Source organism: Pseudophryne corroboree, chromosome 2 (assembly GCF_028390025.1).
Source record: "Pseudophryne corroboree isolate aPseCor3 chromosome 2, aPseCor3.hap2, whole genome shotgun sequence".
NCBI classification, from domain to species: domain Eukaryota; kingdom Metazoa; phylum Chordata; class Amphibia; order Anura; family Myobatrachidae; genus Pseudophryne; species Pseudophryne corroboree.
This window is the reverse complement of record NC_086445.1, coordinates 925,659,816-925,679,639: the sequence shown is the minus strand read 5'-3', so window position 1 is coordinate 925,679,639 and position 19,824 is coordinate 925,659,816. Positions and strand designations below refer to the sequence as shown.

The 19,824-nt window shown below is 46.0% G+C and overlaps 1 protein-coding gene across 1 annotated transcript; it reads left to right on the top strand.

Moving 5' to 3' along the window:
* Nucleotides 1-16,200: 16,200 nt before the first annotated feature.
* CLDN4 (claudin 4) lies at nt 16,201-18,041 on the top strand. The gene has a single exon (XM_063956183.1). It carries the CDS (start codon nt 16,301-16,303, stop codon nt 16,928-16,930), a length of 630 nt encoding a protein of 209 aa, XP_063812253.1. The 5' UTR covers nt 16,201-16,300; the 3' UTR covers nt 16,931-18,041.
* Nucleotides 18,042-19,824: the final 1,783 nt, after the last annotated feature.

Genomic DNA, 19,824 nt, shown 5'->3' with positions numbered 1-19,824 from the left:
TATTTTTTGAGGCCACTCCCCTGTGATACCACACCCCTTATCTGGGAGCACGCGTGCCTTAAGTGCATGTAAATAATATAACTATTACCGTTCCCCTATCATGGTGCTCCCCCTTTCATTTTCTTCTGGATCCGTCCCTGCTGTCATCTAATACATTGTTGTTAGTTATGAGTGGTACCTACTGCTGCTGATATCTTCTTATTTCAATAGGCCAAGGCAGCCCACCTCTCTCATCCACTGTCCGCTATAATCAATTATAAGACAGTGGACAGTAGAAGGCAGGGCCCCTAACCTATTCATTTATGCATCACTCTTATTCGAGTACTCTCTCATCCAAATGCCAGTGAATTATTTCTCTGCAATGCTACAGTAAGAGAGAACCTGTGCATATCTATTGGACAGCAGAAGTACTTCTATTCTCTGTATTTGTCATTAAACCATACACTCTCTCATTTGCTATAATTGAGTATCTTACTGCCATATTTCACCAGCTATGTCAGGACAGGTGGTGTTTGTAGATCCGTTGGACATAGTTTGCATGAATTGCACAATTTGCGACTGAGTGGACTCCTGAATATCCAAGGGTGAGAGAATGTGGGGCCGTAGCATCGCCCACAGAGGCCTGATCGCCTGTCGGATCCATGTGGCCAGTGCTTACTGTCAGGACAGGTGGTGTTTGTGGATCCCTTGGACCTCAGCCCAACCGGAGGAGCAGATGCCCCTGAGTGCTGGAAACAAGGAGGACAAAGGTAATTCCTTTTCATATATTTATTTAGGACAACAGATATGAATGAGACTGCAAGGAGAAGGGGCTAATTAGTTTAGGACTGGGAAACTGCTGGGAAGCGAGTCACTGAGTGATAGGAAGCCGAGATTGTATAACTGTGAAGGATGTTCATAGGTTGATATAAGGACGAGACTGAAGAATTGTGAAGACGAGTTAGTAGAATGATGCAATGGCAAGGTTGAAGAGCTGTGAAGGCTGGTTGCTGGAGGGTATGAAGGCGTGGATGAAAAACGGAGAAAACTGGATGCTGGATGATTTGAAGATGTGGATGAAGAACTGTGTAAACTGGATGCTGGATGATTTGAAGACGTGGATGAAGAACTGTGAAAACGGGATGCTGGATGATTTGAAGATGTGGATGAAGAACTGTGAAAACTGGATGCTGGATGATTTGAAGACGTGGATGAAGAACTGCGAAAACTGGATGCTGGATGATTTGAAGATGTGGATGAAGAACTGAGAAAACTGGACACTGGCGAACCACCACAGGGATCCTGCGGAATCCGAAGGCACCGATGGGAGAGCAGGCGACCATGACCGCACACGGAAGTGCTGTCGGGCATAGTACGACGAGAGTCGGCAGAGGGACTCGGAGAGCCAGGGACCAATTAACCGGAGATACACAGAACAGGCTGCGGGAGCACAGAACTGAGGCCCAGAATAACTACAACAAAGCACTGGCACAGAATGCAAAAATCCCAGCCTACTTATAGGCAGCAGGGGATCAGGATTGGCTGTCACTCACCCATCACACTCATTGGTGCTGCACTTTGGTCTCCAACATGGCCCGCCCCATACTGCAGACACACAGGGAAGCTGAGCCACTAGGTCCTCCCACCTGCCTTCCGGAAGCAGTCACTCCCGCCGCCGACCGCACCGCACTCCCTGCAGTCCAGCGCCGCAGCCAGCCGACCGGACCCAGACAGACTCCAGGACCCACCGTCGCAGCGCTAAGTGCCGCGGCTTGACAGCCTACACATAATCTCGTCTGATCTTGGAAGCAAATCAGTAAGAAGCCTAATTAGTACCTAGATGGGAGACCACTATGGAATATTGGGTGCAGTAATCACACTCCCTATCGAATGCAAAAAGCAGAAGTGTCGGAGCAACCTTTGAATCTTACCATTTTCTCTGTCTATTAGTGAACCACTCTAGATTATACCATATTTTGGTCTTAGACCCATACACAGCTAACTAATTCATACCAGGAGATCACGTAACAGAAGGCACTGCATATTGGACAACACTATAGTCCTTATTATTTGATTAGTGCCTCTGTTTATATCTTTTTCTGGATACTTATCGATATTCCAGTTTTAATATTTTCACCTCAGGTGCATCTTAATGAACATAAATTTTGATTAATAATTTCTTTGAATGCAATTATTCTCATCAGATCATAAAGACTTATGATGCTAGTTTATTATTATTTTTTTGTGTGTCTTTCTGTGTACAAAACTTTTAGACTTTATTTAAATAAATGCTAAGTTTTAATTATTGTTTATTAAGAGTACCCCAACAAAGAGTCTTTCTTTTTCTCTCCTTCCATACATTTATTGATGGATCTGCTAACCAGTAATGTAGTCACGCCCTGCTTCCAAGGGTGAGGGAGTGGTCAGGAATAAGGCAATATGTCCCTCTTGTTGTTATGGTTCCTAACTTAAACTCAGATTTTCACCTGAGCTTGCTTGGTCAGAAACATATTACAGGTCACTCACAAAGCTACAAGTGGCTGCTGGTACTGCTCTATATTTGATTTAGAGACATAGCCAGATTAAGGGGGGGATGCAGGGCATTCTGTACCCAGGGCCCCCCTTTGTCGGGGGCCCCCCGGTCAGGGGACACACTGACATCACTAGCTTTCCCTCTTAAGCAGCAGCAGAACCAGCAGCCAGAATACGAGCAGGACAGTATGTGCAGGCAGAGACACAGGAATATCATGTTTCATGAGCTACAGACGGAGCTTTCTAACCAGAGGAGAGATAGGAGAGTGGAGAGAGCTGTAAGTGACACAGGGATCCCAGCTTCTCCTCCCTGCCTCGGGCCCTCATTCCGAGTTGTTCGCTCGGTAATTTTCTTCGCATCGCAGCGATTTTCCGCTAATTGCGCATGCGCAATGTTCGCACTGCGACTGCGCCAAGTAAATTTGCTAAGAAGTTTGGTATTTTACTCACGGCATTACGATGTTTTTTCTTCGTTCTGGTGATCGTAGTGTGATTGACAGGAAGTGGGTGTTTCTGGGCGGAAACTGGCCGTTTTCTGGGAGTGTGTGAAAAAACGCTGCCGTTTCTGGGAAAAACGCAGGAGTGGCTGGAGAAACGGGGGAGTGTCTGGGCGAACGCTGGGAGTCTTTGTGACGTCAAACCAGGAACGACAAGCACTGAACTGATCGCACTGGAAGAGTAAGTCTCGAGCTACTATTCTGCTAAGCTAAGATTCACTCCCAGAGGGCGGCGGCTTAGCGTGTGTACTGCTGCGAAAAGCGGCTAGCGAGCGAACAACTCGGAATGAGGGCCTTGGTGTCTGAGTCCTGTGTAAACTGTTATGCAACTAAACCATTTGGGTCTAGAGATAGAGACACACACAGAGAGTCCTCCTGAGTCCTGTCCCAGTGTGTAAGTAATACAGAGGCTGCTGCTATTTTTGCATGTGATAAGATAAATTATTTATTTTTCTATGTGTATTTTAAGGTGTATTTTAAGGTTAAGTTGTCTTTGTTCCACTACAAAAAAAGTTTATAAAATAGTTGTCTTTCAGTTAGGTGGAGCTATAAACTGTACCCAGGCATTATTAAACTATTAGTTAAAATGAATATACACCATTGGTTTAAATTTAATATACACAATCTTTACCTCCCACCATGGTCCATTCCAGGAGGGACAAAATGCTCCCTACCTGGACCTCCCTTTTAATTTATGATTGCAATCACCTATGTTGAAGTACCTTTTTTTTTATCAATTAAACAGTTCAACACAGGTGACGCCAACCATATATTAAGTGGGTAGTCCAGGTAGAGAGCATTTTGTCTCTCCTGGAATGGGACAGGTTGGGAGGTATGCACAATTTAATATACATTCCCCAGCTTCCATCGGGGCCCCCCTGTTTTAAGTGCCCCGGGCACCCCCAAGGCTTAATCTGGCCCTGGTTACGGAGTTAGTCAGAGTTGCTAGCAATCCAAAAAAGTTAGCAATTGGGCAAAACCATGTTACACTGCAGGTGGGGCAGATGTAACATGTGCAGATAGAGTTATATTTGGGTGTGTTATATTGTTTCTGAGCATTGTAAATACTGGCTGCTTTAGTTTTACAGTACACTGCAATTTAGACTTCAGTTTGAACATACCCCAACCAAATCCAAATCTCTCTGCACATGTTACATCTGCCACACCTGTAGTGCGACATAGTTTTGCCCAAGTGCTAACCAGCCGGTGGTCAGGATTCCGACTGCCGGTATTTCAGCTGGTGTTGAGATTCTGGTGTCTGTATCCTGACCGCTGGGATCCCGACAGGCACTAAATAGACTGCCTCCCGGAAGCCCATAGAATGGTGGAATGGGCTTCCGCCATTGAATGTTGCAATGCCATGGTGGCTAACCATTACATTATAAGCATTCGATGGTAAATACATTGCGATGGTTCTGGCATTAAGCAGTTATCCAGATTCGCACATGTGCAACAACCCTGCAGCGCATCTGGCCGGAGGTGGAGCAGACTGTGTCACTGGAGGAGGAGCATGCAAACTGTGTCACTGGAGGAGGAGCATGCAGACTGTGTCACTGGAGGAGGAGCATGCACAATACCTCTGCAGCGAGGCCGGACGGAGGCAATCTGTCACTAAAGTAGGGGGGCCTTTGGTTTGTGCATGCGCAATACCCCCACTGCATGGCCGGCCAGAGACGGAGCAGGGCAGGAGGCCACAGCTGGCCAGTGACCAGAGGCTGAGTGATGCCATGATCGGCACAGGCACACCAGCAGCAGCCACAAATGGCCTAGGGATAACTTAGCTGTAAGGATTCTTTAAAAAAATATATTACTATGGGAAGACCTTCTATACCAATCAATGGTTGCAAACATCGAAACGCCACAACTGAATGGTAAAAACACTGTACTGGTCCTTTGAAGACAAACATCGATGATCAGCGGGCTTAAATATGTACATAATAGAAATAAAAAGTAAAAGTATATGAAGAGTAACACAGTTCAGTAGGGGATACACAAGCAACTATGTTGCTCAAATTGATAGAATGTTAGCCTGAACTGAGCTAAAAGAAAGACCACTTTGTAGCAGTGATGTGCGGTCAGGGTAAGCAGGGGAGGGAAAGCCTCACTTGTCATATTCCAGTATCCTCAAGTTTATGGTATAAAAATGATTAGAATAATACATAGAAGATTTTTATAACTTATTAATATCACCTTTGTACTATTCATATCATCTCAGCGTTATTCTAATAATGGGATGCAGTCAAAATGCCGGCAGTCGGAAGCTCAGCGTTCAGGAAACCGATGCTGGAATCCCGACAGCCAGCATTTTGCCGATGGCCAGCACACGACACCCGCTCCTAATTCCCACTCAGTTGGAGGGTCCACACCACCAACTGAGTGGGAATAGAACCTGTGGTGAGCTTGCCACCGGGCCCGTAGTGTGGCGAGCCTGCAAGGAGACTCGCTTCCGGTTTTCCAGCAGATGGGATGCCACTGTCGGTATACTGACAGCCGGCATCCCGTCTGCCGATATAGCTTACCAGACCCCTCATAATTTGGATAGTCAAAACTCCCCATCAAATCATATATGGTTAAAACATAGAAACATAGAATTTGGCGGCAGATAAGAACCACTTGGTTCATCTAGTCTGCCCCTTTTTTTATCCTTTAGGCCAGGGGTGGCCAACCAGTCAGAGACAAAGAGCCAACAAATCTTGTTAGGTACGTCAAAGAGCCGACATCAAGCCGAAGGCACGTGTGCAAAAATAGGGTGTGACCTTGTGCCTGCTAGGCCACACCCCTGGTATAAAAGACAATGAAAATGCCAGATCCACATAAAATACATTTCAAAGCCAGAATCAGCATAAAATACATTGAAAAATACACCTCCACATACAATAATGTAAAAATCCAGATCCACATCAAATATATTGAAAAAGCCATATTCACATAATACACTTCAGCTCCTCCATGTGTCACTCCAGCCAGCACCCCCATGTGTCAATGTGTCACTCCAGCCAGAACCCTCTTGTGCCACTCCAGTCAGCTCCCGATTGTGTCTCTCCTGCCAGGATTCTCCTTTGTCACTCCAGCCAGCTCCCCATTGTGTCACTCCTGCCAGCACCCTCCTGTATCACTCCAGTCAGCTCCCCCATTATGTCTCTCCTACCAGGATCCTTCTGTGTTACTCCAGCCAGCTCCCCCTTGTGTCACTCCAGCCTGCTCCCCATTGTGTCACTCCTGCCAGCACCCACCTGTATCACTCCAGTCAGCTCCCCCATTATGTCTCTCCTGCCAGGATCCTTCTGTGTCACTCCAGCCAGCTCCCCCTTGTGTCACTCCAGCCCACCCTCATATGTCACTACAGCCCAGTATCTGGCTCCCTCAATTTTCAGTCACCGAAGTGCTACTGCTGTGTGTCTGGTTGGACTGGACCAGTTTCCAGGATCTGTTGTGGTCAGGTGACTGAGTGTCGGGAGCCACATTTGAATAAAGAAAGAGCCGCATGCGGCTCAAGAGCCACAGGTTGGCCACGGCTGCTTTAGGCAATCTCAACCCTTTTTGTACCTTAATTCTTTGTAACGTTATTCATATGCCTATCCCTAGCATGTTTAAATTGCTCTACAGTCTTAGCCTCTACCACCTCTGATGGGAGGCTCTTCCACTTGTCCACTACCCTTTATGTGAGGTCGACAGTGTCTAGGTCGACAGCAAAAGGGCGATATACACAAGGTCGACATAGAAAAAAGGTCAACACAGTAAAGGTCGACACAGGAAAAGGTCGACATGAGATTTTTGTTGGTGTCATTTTCTCTGTAAAGTGATTGGGAACCCCAAATAGTGCACTGCATCCCCTTGCATGGCTCGCTTCACTCACCATGCTGCAGGCAAGGTGCCTCGCTCGGCACAGGTTACTATTGTCAATCGTAGTTCACATGGATGGTAAAGTATGGAAAAGTTGAAAATTAAATAAAAATGTTAAAAAATCTCATGTTTACCTTTTCTTGTGTCGACCCTTGCCATGTCGACCTTTTGTCAATGTTGGCCTTTTGTCCATGTATACCTAATGCATGTCAATCAATAGTGGTTGACCTATTGACTGCCAATTTAATACCCCTTTCCCACTTCACAAATAACCCGGTATCGACCCGGCATATTGTTATTGCAGTGTTAATCCCGGGTTGAATACCGGCTCAGTGGCAGTGTGAACAGGTTGCCAGGTCGATGCGACCCGGAACCCATTCACTACACAGGGAGAGGCGGCGCGGAGAAGTGTTCATCTCCAGTGCCGCCCCCACCCCCAATGATGCCACAGTCCCCGCCCCTGTATAGCAATCCAACCGAGTCAGGAAGGCAGCGTGTAGGATCAAATGCTGGGTCCCACCCAGTAAGGACCCGTTTCCAATTACCGGTGGGACCCGGCAGTTGCGATGTGAAAGGGGTATCAGTAATGTCGACCTATCATCCGGATACCATTATATATATATTGTAACACTGTAGGGGTGCAAGGTGCCTTTTCCTGGGGAATATGGCAGCACGCAGCTGAGGAACAACACAAGTCCAGTTTCTGGTACAACTGACCCCGGCCAGTTTTATTGAAACAGAAAATAAAACAAACCCCAAAATAAAAATACCTTGCCTGTCCGGCACTAACTAAACATAAGATGTTCCTAACTGTCACTAAACAAAACACAGAGTTCTTCAGTACATACTGTATAGCTTACTTGCATCAGAAAGCGTGTCTCTCACACACAGATCCTGCAGCCTTCCCAGGCAGTCTGCCCATACTAATCAGGTTAGAAACACTATATCACTCTTACACAGCTGAAACCCTGATTAGCCCTCTGTGAGGCCAAAGACCCGAACTGGGCCCAATGTCTAGAACTCGCCTTATCTCTCTCTCAGAGCCTTTACCCAGCTTTTACAGCAAACTGAAAAGGTTCAGACAAAACAAAAAGCATTTTTCCTAGAAGTTAACATTTTCTAAAACATGTAAGACAAGAACCTGGGACAAATATACCTGCCCTCAAACACTATCCCAGTGTTCTTGTCACATATCCCCCTCCCCTGTTTCGACCTAGGGGCCGGAACACTTGTAGCCCCCAAACAGAAGATGCGAGACAATGCATCTGCGTTGGCCAATTGTGTTCCCGGTCTATGTTCGACAGTAAACTTAAAGTCCTGCAACGCTAGAAACCATCTAGTTACACGAGCATTCTTGCCTCTATTTACATACATCCATTTTAAAGGGGCATGGTCTGTCACTAGTCTGAATTGTCTACCCAAGAGGTAATATCTCAAGGTATCTAGTGCCCACTTAATGGCCAAAGCCTCCTTTTCCACAATGGCATACCTTTTTTCATGCTCATTGAGTTTCCTACTCAAATAAATGATAGGGTGTTCGTCCCCATCTCTGGTTTGGGACAGCACAGCACCTATCCCTACCTCTGAGGCATCTGTCTGTACCACAAATTCTTTTGAAAAATCTGGTGTTATCAACACCGGTTGTGAACACAAAGCCACTTTTAACGCTTGGAACGCCTTTTCTGCATCAGGGTTCCATTTCACCACATTTGACTGCTTCCCTTTGGTAAGGTCTGACAACGGCACCGCTGTGGTCGCAAAATTAGGAATAAACCGTCTATAGTACCCAGTAATTCCCAAAAAAGCCCTTACCTGTTTTTTATTCACTGGACGAGGCCAGTTTTGAATAGCATCAACTTTATTCAATTGGGGCCTAATCAGACCTCTGCCTATGGTGAAGCCCAAGTATTTGACCTCCTCCATTGCGAGGCAGCACTTCTTTGGGTTAGCAGTTAACCCTGCCTCTCTGATTGAGTCCAGTACTGCTTGTACTTTAACCAAATGTGACCCCCAGTCTGTACTGTGAATTACCACATCATCCAAATAGGCAGCTGCATATTTTCTATGGGGCCTCAAAATTTTATCCATCGCCCGTTGAAAGGTTGCTGGAGCCCCATGCAACCCAAAGGGTAACATCTTATACTGGTACAGCCCCTCCGGAACCGAAAAGGCTGTTTTTTCTTTGGCGCTATCAGATAAAGGTATTTGCCAGTAACCTTTGGTCAGGTCCAATGTGGTGAGAAACCTGGCTGTTCCCAGCCTTTCTACAAGCTCATCCACACGGGGCATGGGGTATGCGTCAAACTTGGACACCTCATTTAACTTACGAAAGTCATTACAGAAGCGTATGCTACCGTCGGGCTTCGGGATGAGCACTATGGGACTGGACCACTCACTGTTAGACTCCTCTATGACTCCAAGTTCTAACATGGTTTTAACTTCCTTAGAAATAGCTTCTCGCTGAGCTTCAGGAATCCTATATGGCTTTAAATGAACCCTGACCCCTGGTTCTGTGACAATGTCATGTTTTATTATGGTCGTTCGGCCAGGCAGCTCTGAAAATACCTCCCTATTTTGGATGAGAAATTCTTTAACCTGATTGTTCTGATCAGCTGATAATGTCTCTGACACCTTCACTGCGGGAAGCAACCGGGGTGAAGACACCGAAGGGCAAGGCTCCGCTGACAGAGACAACCTATCTTTCCAGGGTTTGATTAAGTTAACATGGTAGATCTGTTCGGGTTTTCTCTTTCCCGGCTGGTATACTTTGTAATTAACCTCATTCACTTTTTCCCTAATCTCAAATGGACCCTGCCATTTAGCTAGGAATTTGCTTTCCACAGTGGGTACCAAAACAAGAACTCTATCTCCAGGAGCAAATTCCCGTATCTTGGCACTCCGGTTATAGACCCTCTGTTGAGCACTTTGGGCCTGTTCCATGTGCTCTCTGACAACAGGTACCACGGCTGCAATCCTATCCTGCATTTGTGTTACATGCTCAATAACGCTTCTATAAGGAGTGGGCTGTCCTTCCCACGTCTCTTTGGCAACATCCAACAGCCCTCTGGGGTGTCTACCATACAACAAATCAAATGGAGAAAACCCCGTAGAGGACTGAGGAACTTCTCTGATGGCCATTAACAAGTAGGGCAACAAACAATCCCAGTTTTTCCCATCTCTCTCAACAACCTTTTTTAACATACTTTTTAATGTTTTATTAAACCTTTCCACCAACCCGTCAGTTTGGGGATGGTAGATGGACGTCCTGAGGTGAGTGACCTTAAATAACTTGCACAATTCTTTCATGATCCTTGACATAAATGGAGTACCTTGGTCAGTCAAAATTTCTTTTGGTATTCCCACTCTACTAAATACCTGCACCAGCTCCCTAGCTATCGCCTTGGTTGTGATAGTGCGTAAAGGGACAGCCTCAGGATATCGAGTGGCATAGTCCATAATTACCAGGATATACTGATGGCCCCGAGCAGACTTTAACAAGGGCCCCACGAGATCCATGGCTATTCTGTCAAACGGGACCTCTATAATAGGCATGGGAACTAGTGGGCTCCTGAAATGGGGTCTAGGGGCATGATACTGGCATTCAGGACAGGAAGAACAATATTCAGACACTTCTTTATAAACCCCTGGCCAAAAGAACCTTTGTAAAACTCTTTCAGTGGTTTTTTCTGCCCCTAAATGTCCTGCGGTAACGTGACTATGAGCTAAATCTAGTACCGTTCTCCGATAAGGCTGGGGAACTACCAGCTGTTCCACCACATCCTCACCCCTTTTGACAATGTGGTACAAGAGCTCATTACAGATGGCCATGTGGGGATACGTAACCCTGTCACCTGGTACCACAGGTTCCCCATTAACAATCTTAACATTCTCTCTAGCCTTTATTAAGGTAGGATCCTTTAACTGTTCAGACGCAAACAGATCCTTCTTTACCTCCAGGTCAGGCACGCTTTCAGTTCTAACTACTATGTCTCTGTTCCCGGCAAGAGGGTCCTCACTGGACTCCCCATCTGTCACTTCCCCAGCCAAACTAACAAAAGGCAAAGGGCCAGAAAGTTCCGAAGACCCACGTACATCCAAAAAATCACCGGTATTATCAACTGGCTTTTTACTTCTCACATCTGTTGATAACCGTGATTCCCACAGTTTCCAAAAATGAGGAAAATCCCTCCCTATTATGGCCTCATGCACCAAGGTAGGGACCAGTCCCACTTTAACCATTGCTGACCCACAACAAGTTTCTATATTCACCTCAGCAGTGGCATAATATTGGGTATCCCCATGTATGCAAGTTACCCCAATAGGTATTTGCTGGACCTTTAAGGGGTTCACTAACCCAGCTTTCACGAGGGTAACTAAACTTCCTGAATCTAGCAAGGCCTCTACCCGGTTACCTTCTAAGAACACATCACACATTTGTTTTTCCAGCTCAGGTGAAGGTACCACAGTACAGGCTAACCTAGCAAAGAAAGACATTCTGCGACATTCAAAGGCAGCATCACATTGCATGGGCTCTTGCGTGACTGGGCAATTGGCAATAACATGACCTGGCATACCACACCTAAAACATTTAACCACACGATTATCAACCCATTTGGGCAGCATAGACCGTTCTAGCCCCATTGGCCTGTTTCCAGGGCCAGTGTTTACAGTCTCTCCAGCCTTGCGTTCTCTTAACCGCCCAGCAACGTTTTCCCACGGAACAGTCTTACCAGTCTTTACTGAAGGGCGCTGTCGAGGATCTATGGGTTGCTGGGTGGTCATCAGTAGTTCCTCTGCTGCCAAATACCTCTCTACCATGTCCACTAATTGGTCAGCAGTACCCGGGTTTCCATGGCTCACCCACTTGCGCAGGACCATGGGCAAAGATCTCAAGTAGCGGTCCATGACGACTCTTTCCACCATCTGGGGACCAGTTAATGTCTCTGGCTGCAGCCATTTTTTTGTTAGCTGAATAAGGTCGTGCATCTGGGAGCGCGGAGGCTTCTCCATGGCGTACAGCCAACGGTGCACCCGTTGCGCTCGTACTGACAGCGTGACTCCCAGGCGGGTCAGGATCTCAGTCTTTAGTTTATCATAGTCCCGAGCCTCAGCAGGGCTTAAATCAAAGTAAGCTTTTTGGGGCTCACCTGACAGGAAAGGTGCCAGCAGACTGGCCCACTGTGCTTTCGGCCAGTTCTCACGCTCGGCAGTCCTTTCAAACGTGGTCAGATAGGCCTCCACATCATCAGCCTCTGTCATTTTCTGCAGGAAGTGACTGGCTCGTATAGAACTAGAGCTGGTTGGAGCACTGACGGCCACATCTCCAACCCGAGCTGCAAGTCTCTGCACCACTTCTGCTAAGGCCTCTCTATCCTGACGCTGTAGTCTCCAATTTTCCTCCATTGCCACCTGCTGCTGTCGGTTGGCCTCCTGCTGAGCCGCTGTAGCTTGCAGCAAGGCTTTAAGCAGATCCTCCATGTCAACAGATTTTTCAGGTGGCTTTGCAGCTGCTTTCACCCAGGACATATATCAAACCCTCAGGGGTGAGTCTCAGTAACTTCACACTGGGCTGTATCTGCATAAACCACCGTTTTCTGCAGGCCTCACAAAGCTGCTGCTTTCACTTATGCGCAGAACGGCTTGCCCGCATTCTCCACCAAGTTGTAACACTGTAGGGGTGCAAGGTGCCTTTTCCTGGGGAATATGGCAGCACGCAGCTGAGGAACAACACAAGTCCAGTTTCTGGTACAACTGACCCCGGCCAGTTTTATTGAAACAGAAAATAAAACAAACCCCAAAATAAAAATACCTTGCCTGTCCGGCACTAACTAAACATAAGATGTTCCTAACTGTCACTAAACAAAACACAGAGTTCTTCAGTACATACTGTATAGCTTACTTGCATCAGAAAGCGTGTCTCTCACACACAGATCCTGCAGCCTTCCCAGGCAGTCTGCCCATACTAATCAGGTTAGAAACACTATATCACTCTTACACAGCTGAAACCCTGATTAGCCCTCTGTGAGGCCAAAGACCCGAACTGGGCCCAATGTCTAGAACTCGCCTTATCTCTCTCTCAGAGCCTTTACCCAGCTTTTACAGCAAACTGAAAAGGTTCAGACAAAACAAAAAGCATTTTTCCTAGAAGTTAACATTTTCTAAAACATGTAAGACAAGAACCTGGGACAAATATACCTGCCCTCAAACACTATCCCAGTGTTCTTGTCACAATATATATATATATATATATATAGCAAGAAAAAAAGCCATTTGTTTCCCCCAGCACCCTGAATGATAACCGTAACCAGATTTAAATTCCACATAATAATAGAATTCAGAGATCTTCGTTACACATATTTGCGCAAATGTGTGAATAAGCCCCAAAGCCCCAAAAATCTATTATTATGTGGAATTTAAATCTGGTTACGGTTATCATTCAGGGTGCTGGGGGAAACAAATGGCTTTTTTTCTTGCTTAGAAATACCCCTCCCTTTCGAGCACCTGAATGATATCACTAAGCTAATTGAGCATCTACCAATATATATGTTTATATATATATATATATATATATATATATATATATATATATATATATATATAATATATGTGTGTGTGTAAATTTGGCTCTGATACTACAGGTACCTCCCCAGCCAGTGACCTCACCGCACCTCACTGCACAGTAGTTTTTCATGCTAATAAGAATATTTAAAAAAAAAATGAACATAAAAGAAGGACCAGAGGAAAAAAAAACCCTCATTGGATGTATACTTAGTGATAATCAGAGGTTAAAGTAAGCCGGAACGGGGCGGAACTGCGTTCCGTCAGTTCCAATTGGAGACCGAACGTAGTTCTGCCTCCTCTGGCTCACCTAACCCAGAAGGTGACCCTGAAGCCGCATGGGGATGCCGGGTGCCCTCTGAGGTTGTGTTACCAACGGGCGCGGCACCTTCTCCTCAGCAGCAGCCGGAGCTCACTCCTGAGCTCCGGCTTCCGGCTGTGTGTGGCACTATGGGAGAAACATCATGACGTCTCTCGCATAGATACGAGGAGCGGGCGCCAGGCGAAGGTCAGTGGTCCAGATGCAGGAGCGGGGATGGTGAGTATTGTGTGTGTGTTTTTTTATTATTATTATTGTGTGTGTGTGAAGCGGCGCTACTAGGGGGCATCTCTACCTGGGGCATCTGTACTGGGGGCAGCTCTACCTGGGGCATCTGTATTGGGGACAGCTGTGCAGGGGGCAGCTCTACCTGGGGCATCTGTACTGGAGGCAGCTCTACCTGGGGCATCTGTACTGGCAGCAGCTATACTGAGGGCAGCTCTACAGGGGGTATCTGTACTGGGTCAGCTCTACCTGGGGCATCTGTACTGGGGCATCAGTATTGGCAGTGGGGCATCTCTACTGGGGGCATCTCTACTGGCAGTTGGGCATCTCTATTCAGGGCATCTCTACTGGCAGTGGGCATCTCTACTGGGGGCATCTCTATTGGGGGCATAACTATGGGGACATTACTACTGGGGGCAATACATTACCACTGGGGGGCATATCTACTGGGGGCATTGCATAGGGGGGCACTTAATAAGGGACATCTCTCCTGTGGGCACTTTATAAGGGGCACCAATACTATGGGCTCTACATAAGGGGCACTATAACTGTGAGCACTACCACTACAGTGCATAAGGGGCACTACTCCTGAGGGCATTGTATAAGGGGTGCTACTGCTGTGGTCATTATGTGTATTTGGGGTGCTACTACTGTGTGCTTTGTGTATAAGGGGCACTAATGTGTGTCATAATATAAGATTGTGCTACTATGCGCCGTAATTTCGATTGGGGATACTATTGGGTGACCACACCACTTTCTTTTTGAGACCATGCCCCTTTTTTGTGTAGGCGTGCAAAATCTGGGGCGCTGGGGTGGAGGGAGGGGCGAGTTCCACCCCCTCTCCAGGACCACTTTAAGCACTGGTGATAATCCTTTCTTTTAACTTAAATATGGTTAGTGGTAATTTTTTTCGACATGACAGAAAGACATTGGAGTAGAAGTCTCTCTCCCACGGGTTGTGACTGCAGTGTTCCCGTAGTACATGTGACTGTGGTGCTGCCATTTATCTCTCACAGTTTATGAATTATTAACTAGTTAAATTCAATTATTTCATAACTAATAAACTTCACAGCATAGGTATAACATGAAAAGATCTTCCACTATATAAAGGAAACGCATCGCAGTAAGTTTAATAGAGATGAGCACGTGTATTTATTCAGACGCCTTACAGAATAAGAATCCAGAACACAAAGCAATAACGCTGCACCGTACTGTAAACTCTTTTTATGATGCGTCCTATAATAAAGGATTAGCAGTTTGGTATTATACCTGTCAAAGATATTGCTCAACGGCAGGTGCTGCAGAACAGGAAAGCCAGCTGCTCCCCAGCTATTGTGGAACTACAAATCCACACATCCCAGGTCAGCTGGGACTTGTAGTTCAACAGCTACTGAATTTGACCATGTTCCCACGTCTGTAGCATAAGGTACACCATTTCTATTCATTTACCATATGAGGCACATATCACATGTATTTATTTATGTAATGATCGGGGGCGGGCTGACAGTACTGTAACAAGTGGTATGTGTTACATTATAATATAACGCTATTATAGATTCCTAGATCATGGTGTTGTGTGTAATAATGATACATACCCTCTGCTTGCGGAGCTAGAGCTCCAGTGATACTAGTTAGCTCCTTAAAGAATGAGGGTAGTGGGTCATCAGCAGCTGAATCACAGTTTATTCTGTAATCACTTATCCGGATGTTTTTATCAGAACCTGTCTTGTATATAAGTAGTTATGGATGAATTACATGGTAGAAAAAACAAGTATCGGTGAGAATTATGACCCCAGCCAGTGTGTACACATAGGATGATATATTGCTACAAGGCAGCAGTCAGTGACCTCACAAATACAGGTATATAGTTAGTCACTATTTGTTTATGACAGCAGGTAGGTTTCAGATTGTTTCCATCTTCATCATCCCACTTCCGGCGATAAGCTGATAGATACTTTCTTGTCACTTTGTACACTTTCTGTTTTCTTGCTGCAAAACAGATCTTGCATTATCAGGGCTATTGGGGAATTCCTGTTGCTGCAACAGATGACACATAGAATAAAATGATGATTCTGTCGGGTTGTTGGGGGAGGAGAAGGGAGGGTGAAACCACTCATTGTTGTGACAAAATACAGAATCCAGCCCAACTGGTTTCATGGCTCCTAGTGAGTTTCTATGGGATAGGAAACCGGATCAGTGCAGCCAAGCTCCTCCTATATGTGCTATGGATATATCTACCTTACAGTTACTTCCACCTCACATTCACACCTCTGATCAACCAGGGCACAACATCTGATCCATCACCCAAGACATAGCACCTGATCTATCGCCCAAGACACAGCAAGACATGGCTTCTATGGGTCTCCAAGTCCTGGGCATTGCCCTTTCCATCATTGGCTGGCTGGGCAGCGTGATTACCTGCGCCCTTCCTATGTGGAGGGTGACTGCCTTCATCGGTAACAATATTGTGGTGGCCCAGATCGTTTGGGAAGGACTATGGATGAACTGTGTGGTGCAAAGCACAGGGCAGATGCAGTGCAAGGTCTATGACTCTATGCTTGCCCTCCCCCAAGATCTCCAGGCAGCCAGAGCCCTGATCGTCATTGCCATCGTGGTGGCTGTCCTAGGAGTCATGCTGTCCATCATGGGAGGCAAGTGCACTAACTGCATTGAGGATGAGTCTACCAAATCCAAGATCATGATTGTTGCTGGGATTGTCTTCATTGTGGCCGGAATCCTCACCCTGATCCCAGTCTCCTGGTCTGCAAACAACATCATCCGAGACTTCTACAACCCACTGGTGGTGGAGGCACAGAAGAGAGAGTTGGGGGCATCCCTGTACATCGGTTGGGCTTCAGCTGCTCTGCTTCTCCTGGGTGGTGCAATGCTCTGCTGCAACTGCCCACCAAGGGACCAGAAACCCTACTCTGCCAAATACTCAGCGGCCAGGTCTGGACCAGCAAGCAACTACGTTTAATCAGCCTTGTAAGGGACAATGATTGCCTTGTGTTTCAGCCATCTAAGGACACAGGGGTTTGGGACATTTGCTCACCATCTCGTTTTATTCTTCCTTGAGCTATTCATACAAAACCGTGGCATTAGCCACTCTTAAAAGACTTGTCATCATTCTGGCTTTTTCCTTCACTCATGCTACAAATGAACAAGCCCATGCAAGGAGAATCACCTGCCAGCCCCACCCAGCAGAGGACGCTGAAGACTAATCAGGCTGTGAAATGCAGGGACAGTGACTCATAATTTGGGTGGAGGTGCATAACTTGGATTTGGGGGTAGGAGTGTTGGCTGTCCTTTTAAATCCTTAAGTAGGAGGACAGAGATTGGTTTAAGCAGATGCATACAGACTGTGTCACAAGGGCACCCCTTGTGGTCAAAATGCAACACTGCAGTGAAGCGTTCTGTATGTCAAGTCAGACACATAGGGCACACTCAGGGATAATACATCAGCAGTTAAAAGTACTAACAAGTGAAATATGTTGAGGCAAAGTGGGAGGGTGGCAGGACACGTTGGGACCTACTTGTGAACTACACTATTAGTGATTTTATTCTTAACCAAATGAGAATATGGAAGTTGCAATATTTCAGTATTCATTATTTCATGCTGGAAAAACCGTCTGCGCCCATTGCTGAAATTCAGTTCCCACCTGCAGCTTAAAGAGCGCAGATGGTACTGTCATTTAGGGGGGTGCAGACGTTTTCCTGGTACCAGTGCTTTTCTGATTTATCCAAATGTGAGATGTAAAGTTTAATGATATATTGCATATTTAAGACGTATACTGTAACTGGCCTGTATATTTCCAATAGGTTGTCGCTATAGAATACCTTCTCCTGCTCTGATCTTCACCTTCCAAAGGTGTTATTTTTATGAAACTTCAGGTTCACATAAAAGTAATTGCTGCAGAACCTCTATATATCTGTGCTTAGTCTGGATATGGTCTCTGATATATCAATGAAGAATGCCAAGTGTATGTTTATTGCTATCATTTTGTGACCAATTATTTTTATATTTTTTTCGTAAATGTTTATTGTATTCATAAATTGTTTCTAAAATAAAAAAAAAATGAAAAGCGAAATCTGTCTGTTGTGTAACAGTTTTTACTAATGTGAAACAGTGGATATGTGTGAGTGTACAAGTGTGTTCATGGGGGAGGGGCTTTTCACATGTCTGTTGGGGGGATGCCTGATTTTATGTGGGAGGAGGAGTATTCAGTACATGTGTACTTCTCAGGGTTAAGCAAGGTGAAATGCCTGCAATAGAGGTTATATCTGTACACTAGAGACCAGAGAGAGTTACGAAAGTGGGAAGGGAACAAAGTGTGTTAGCAAATTATAATTTATTTGGATATATGTAGCAATAGCAACCACATGTACTTTAATTTAAATATACAATATCCTTATGTCCAAAGCCGGAAGTGGGGGGGGAGCAGGGACACACAGTCCCTGGCCGGAGCAGCACTCTGCTGCACTGAACAGTTTTAGAGAAACACTTTGCACTGTCTCTGTTACTGCACGACAGCTGCTGGGCACAAGGACTCCTATATCCATTGGCCACTGACTTGCCTACCTGACCCTCTCCATGAGGGAAAAAATGCTCTGTTCCTGGACTTTCCTGGTAATGTATGATTGCCATCACCTGTGGTGAGCTAGTTAATTGATAAGAAAGGTGTTTCACCACAGGTGATGGCAATCATACATTACCAGGAAAGTCCAGGAACAGAGCATTTTCTCCCTCATGGAGAGGGTCAGACAGGTAGGCAAGTATGCCACAAGTTACAAGATCAGCTGTTTAGGGTTTCTGTTGCAACCCCTGGTCACTTACTGCAGCACAGTGGCAGTGCACCCACTTTTGCTGTAGTCACAGTGTTACCAGCTATTTCCCAGGGGACTCACCAGCACCTGTGTGACTGTACATACCTCCCAACATGACCCTCTCCAGGAGGGACAGAATGCTCTGCTCCTGGACTTCCCTCCTAATGTATGATTGCCATCACCTGTGCTGACACACCTTTCTAATCCATTAACCCGTTTAACACAGGTGCAGGCAATAATAAATTAAAAGAAAAGTCCAGAAGCAGAGCATTCTGTCCCTCCTGGAGAAGGTCATGTTGGGAGGTATGGTGTGTAGCACTGCTCACAAGAAAGGGAGGGCCATAGTATCGTGTGGGCTCCCATCTTAAGTGCCCCGGGGCCCCCGAGGGCTTAATCTGGCCCTGCTCGTGTCAGCCACATTCTTAAAGCAGTGATATCCAACCTGATACACATCAGTGGCCCACAATGGGCAGCCTTATAGCATACCTCCCAACATGACCATCTCCAGGAGGGACACCATGCGCTGCTTCTGGACTTTCCTCTTAATTTATGATTGCCATCACCTGTTTTGAACAGGTTAATGGATAAGAAAGGTGTTTCCGCACAGGTGAGGGCAATCATACATTAAGAGGGAAGTCCAGGAGCAGAGCATTCTGTCCCTTCTGGAGAGGGTCATGTTGGGAGGGTATGCTTATAGTCTTCAGAAAGGCCACACATTAATCTTAATCCCAGTTTACAGTTAAAATACATTTGATCAAATAAAGAGTTATCTATCTGTAATAACGGGTTGGGTACGGGATACCGGCAATCAGGATGTGGGCGGTCAGAAAATTGACGTTGGCATCCCGACTGCCATAATCCTGACAAATATGAGCAACTAAACTAACCTTTACCCTCCCCTAACCCACCTTTCCCACAGCTTAACCATAACTGTCCCTTCCTGCAGACTAACCCTTCCCCTAGTGCCTAACCCTAACAATTCCTGGCATACTTACATTTGGTATTCCGTTGTCAGCATTCTGACAGGTTTCAGGTTTCTGGCACCAA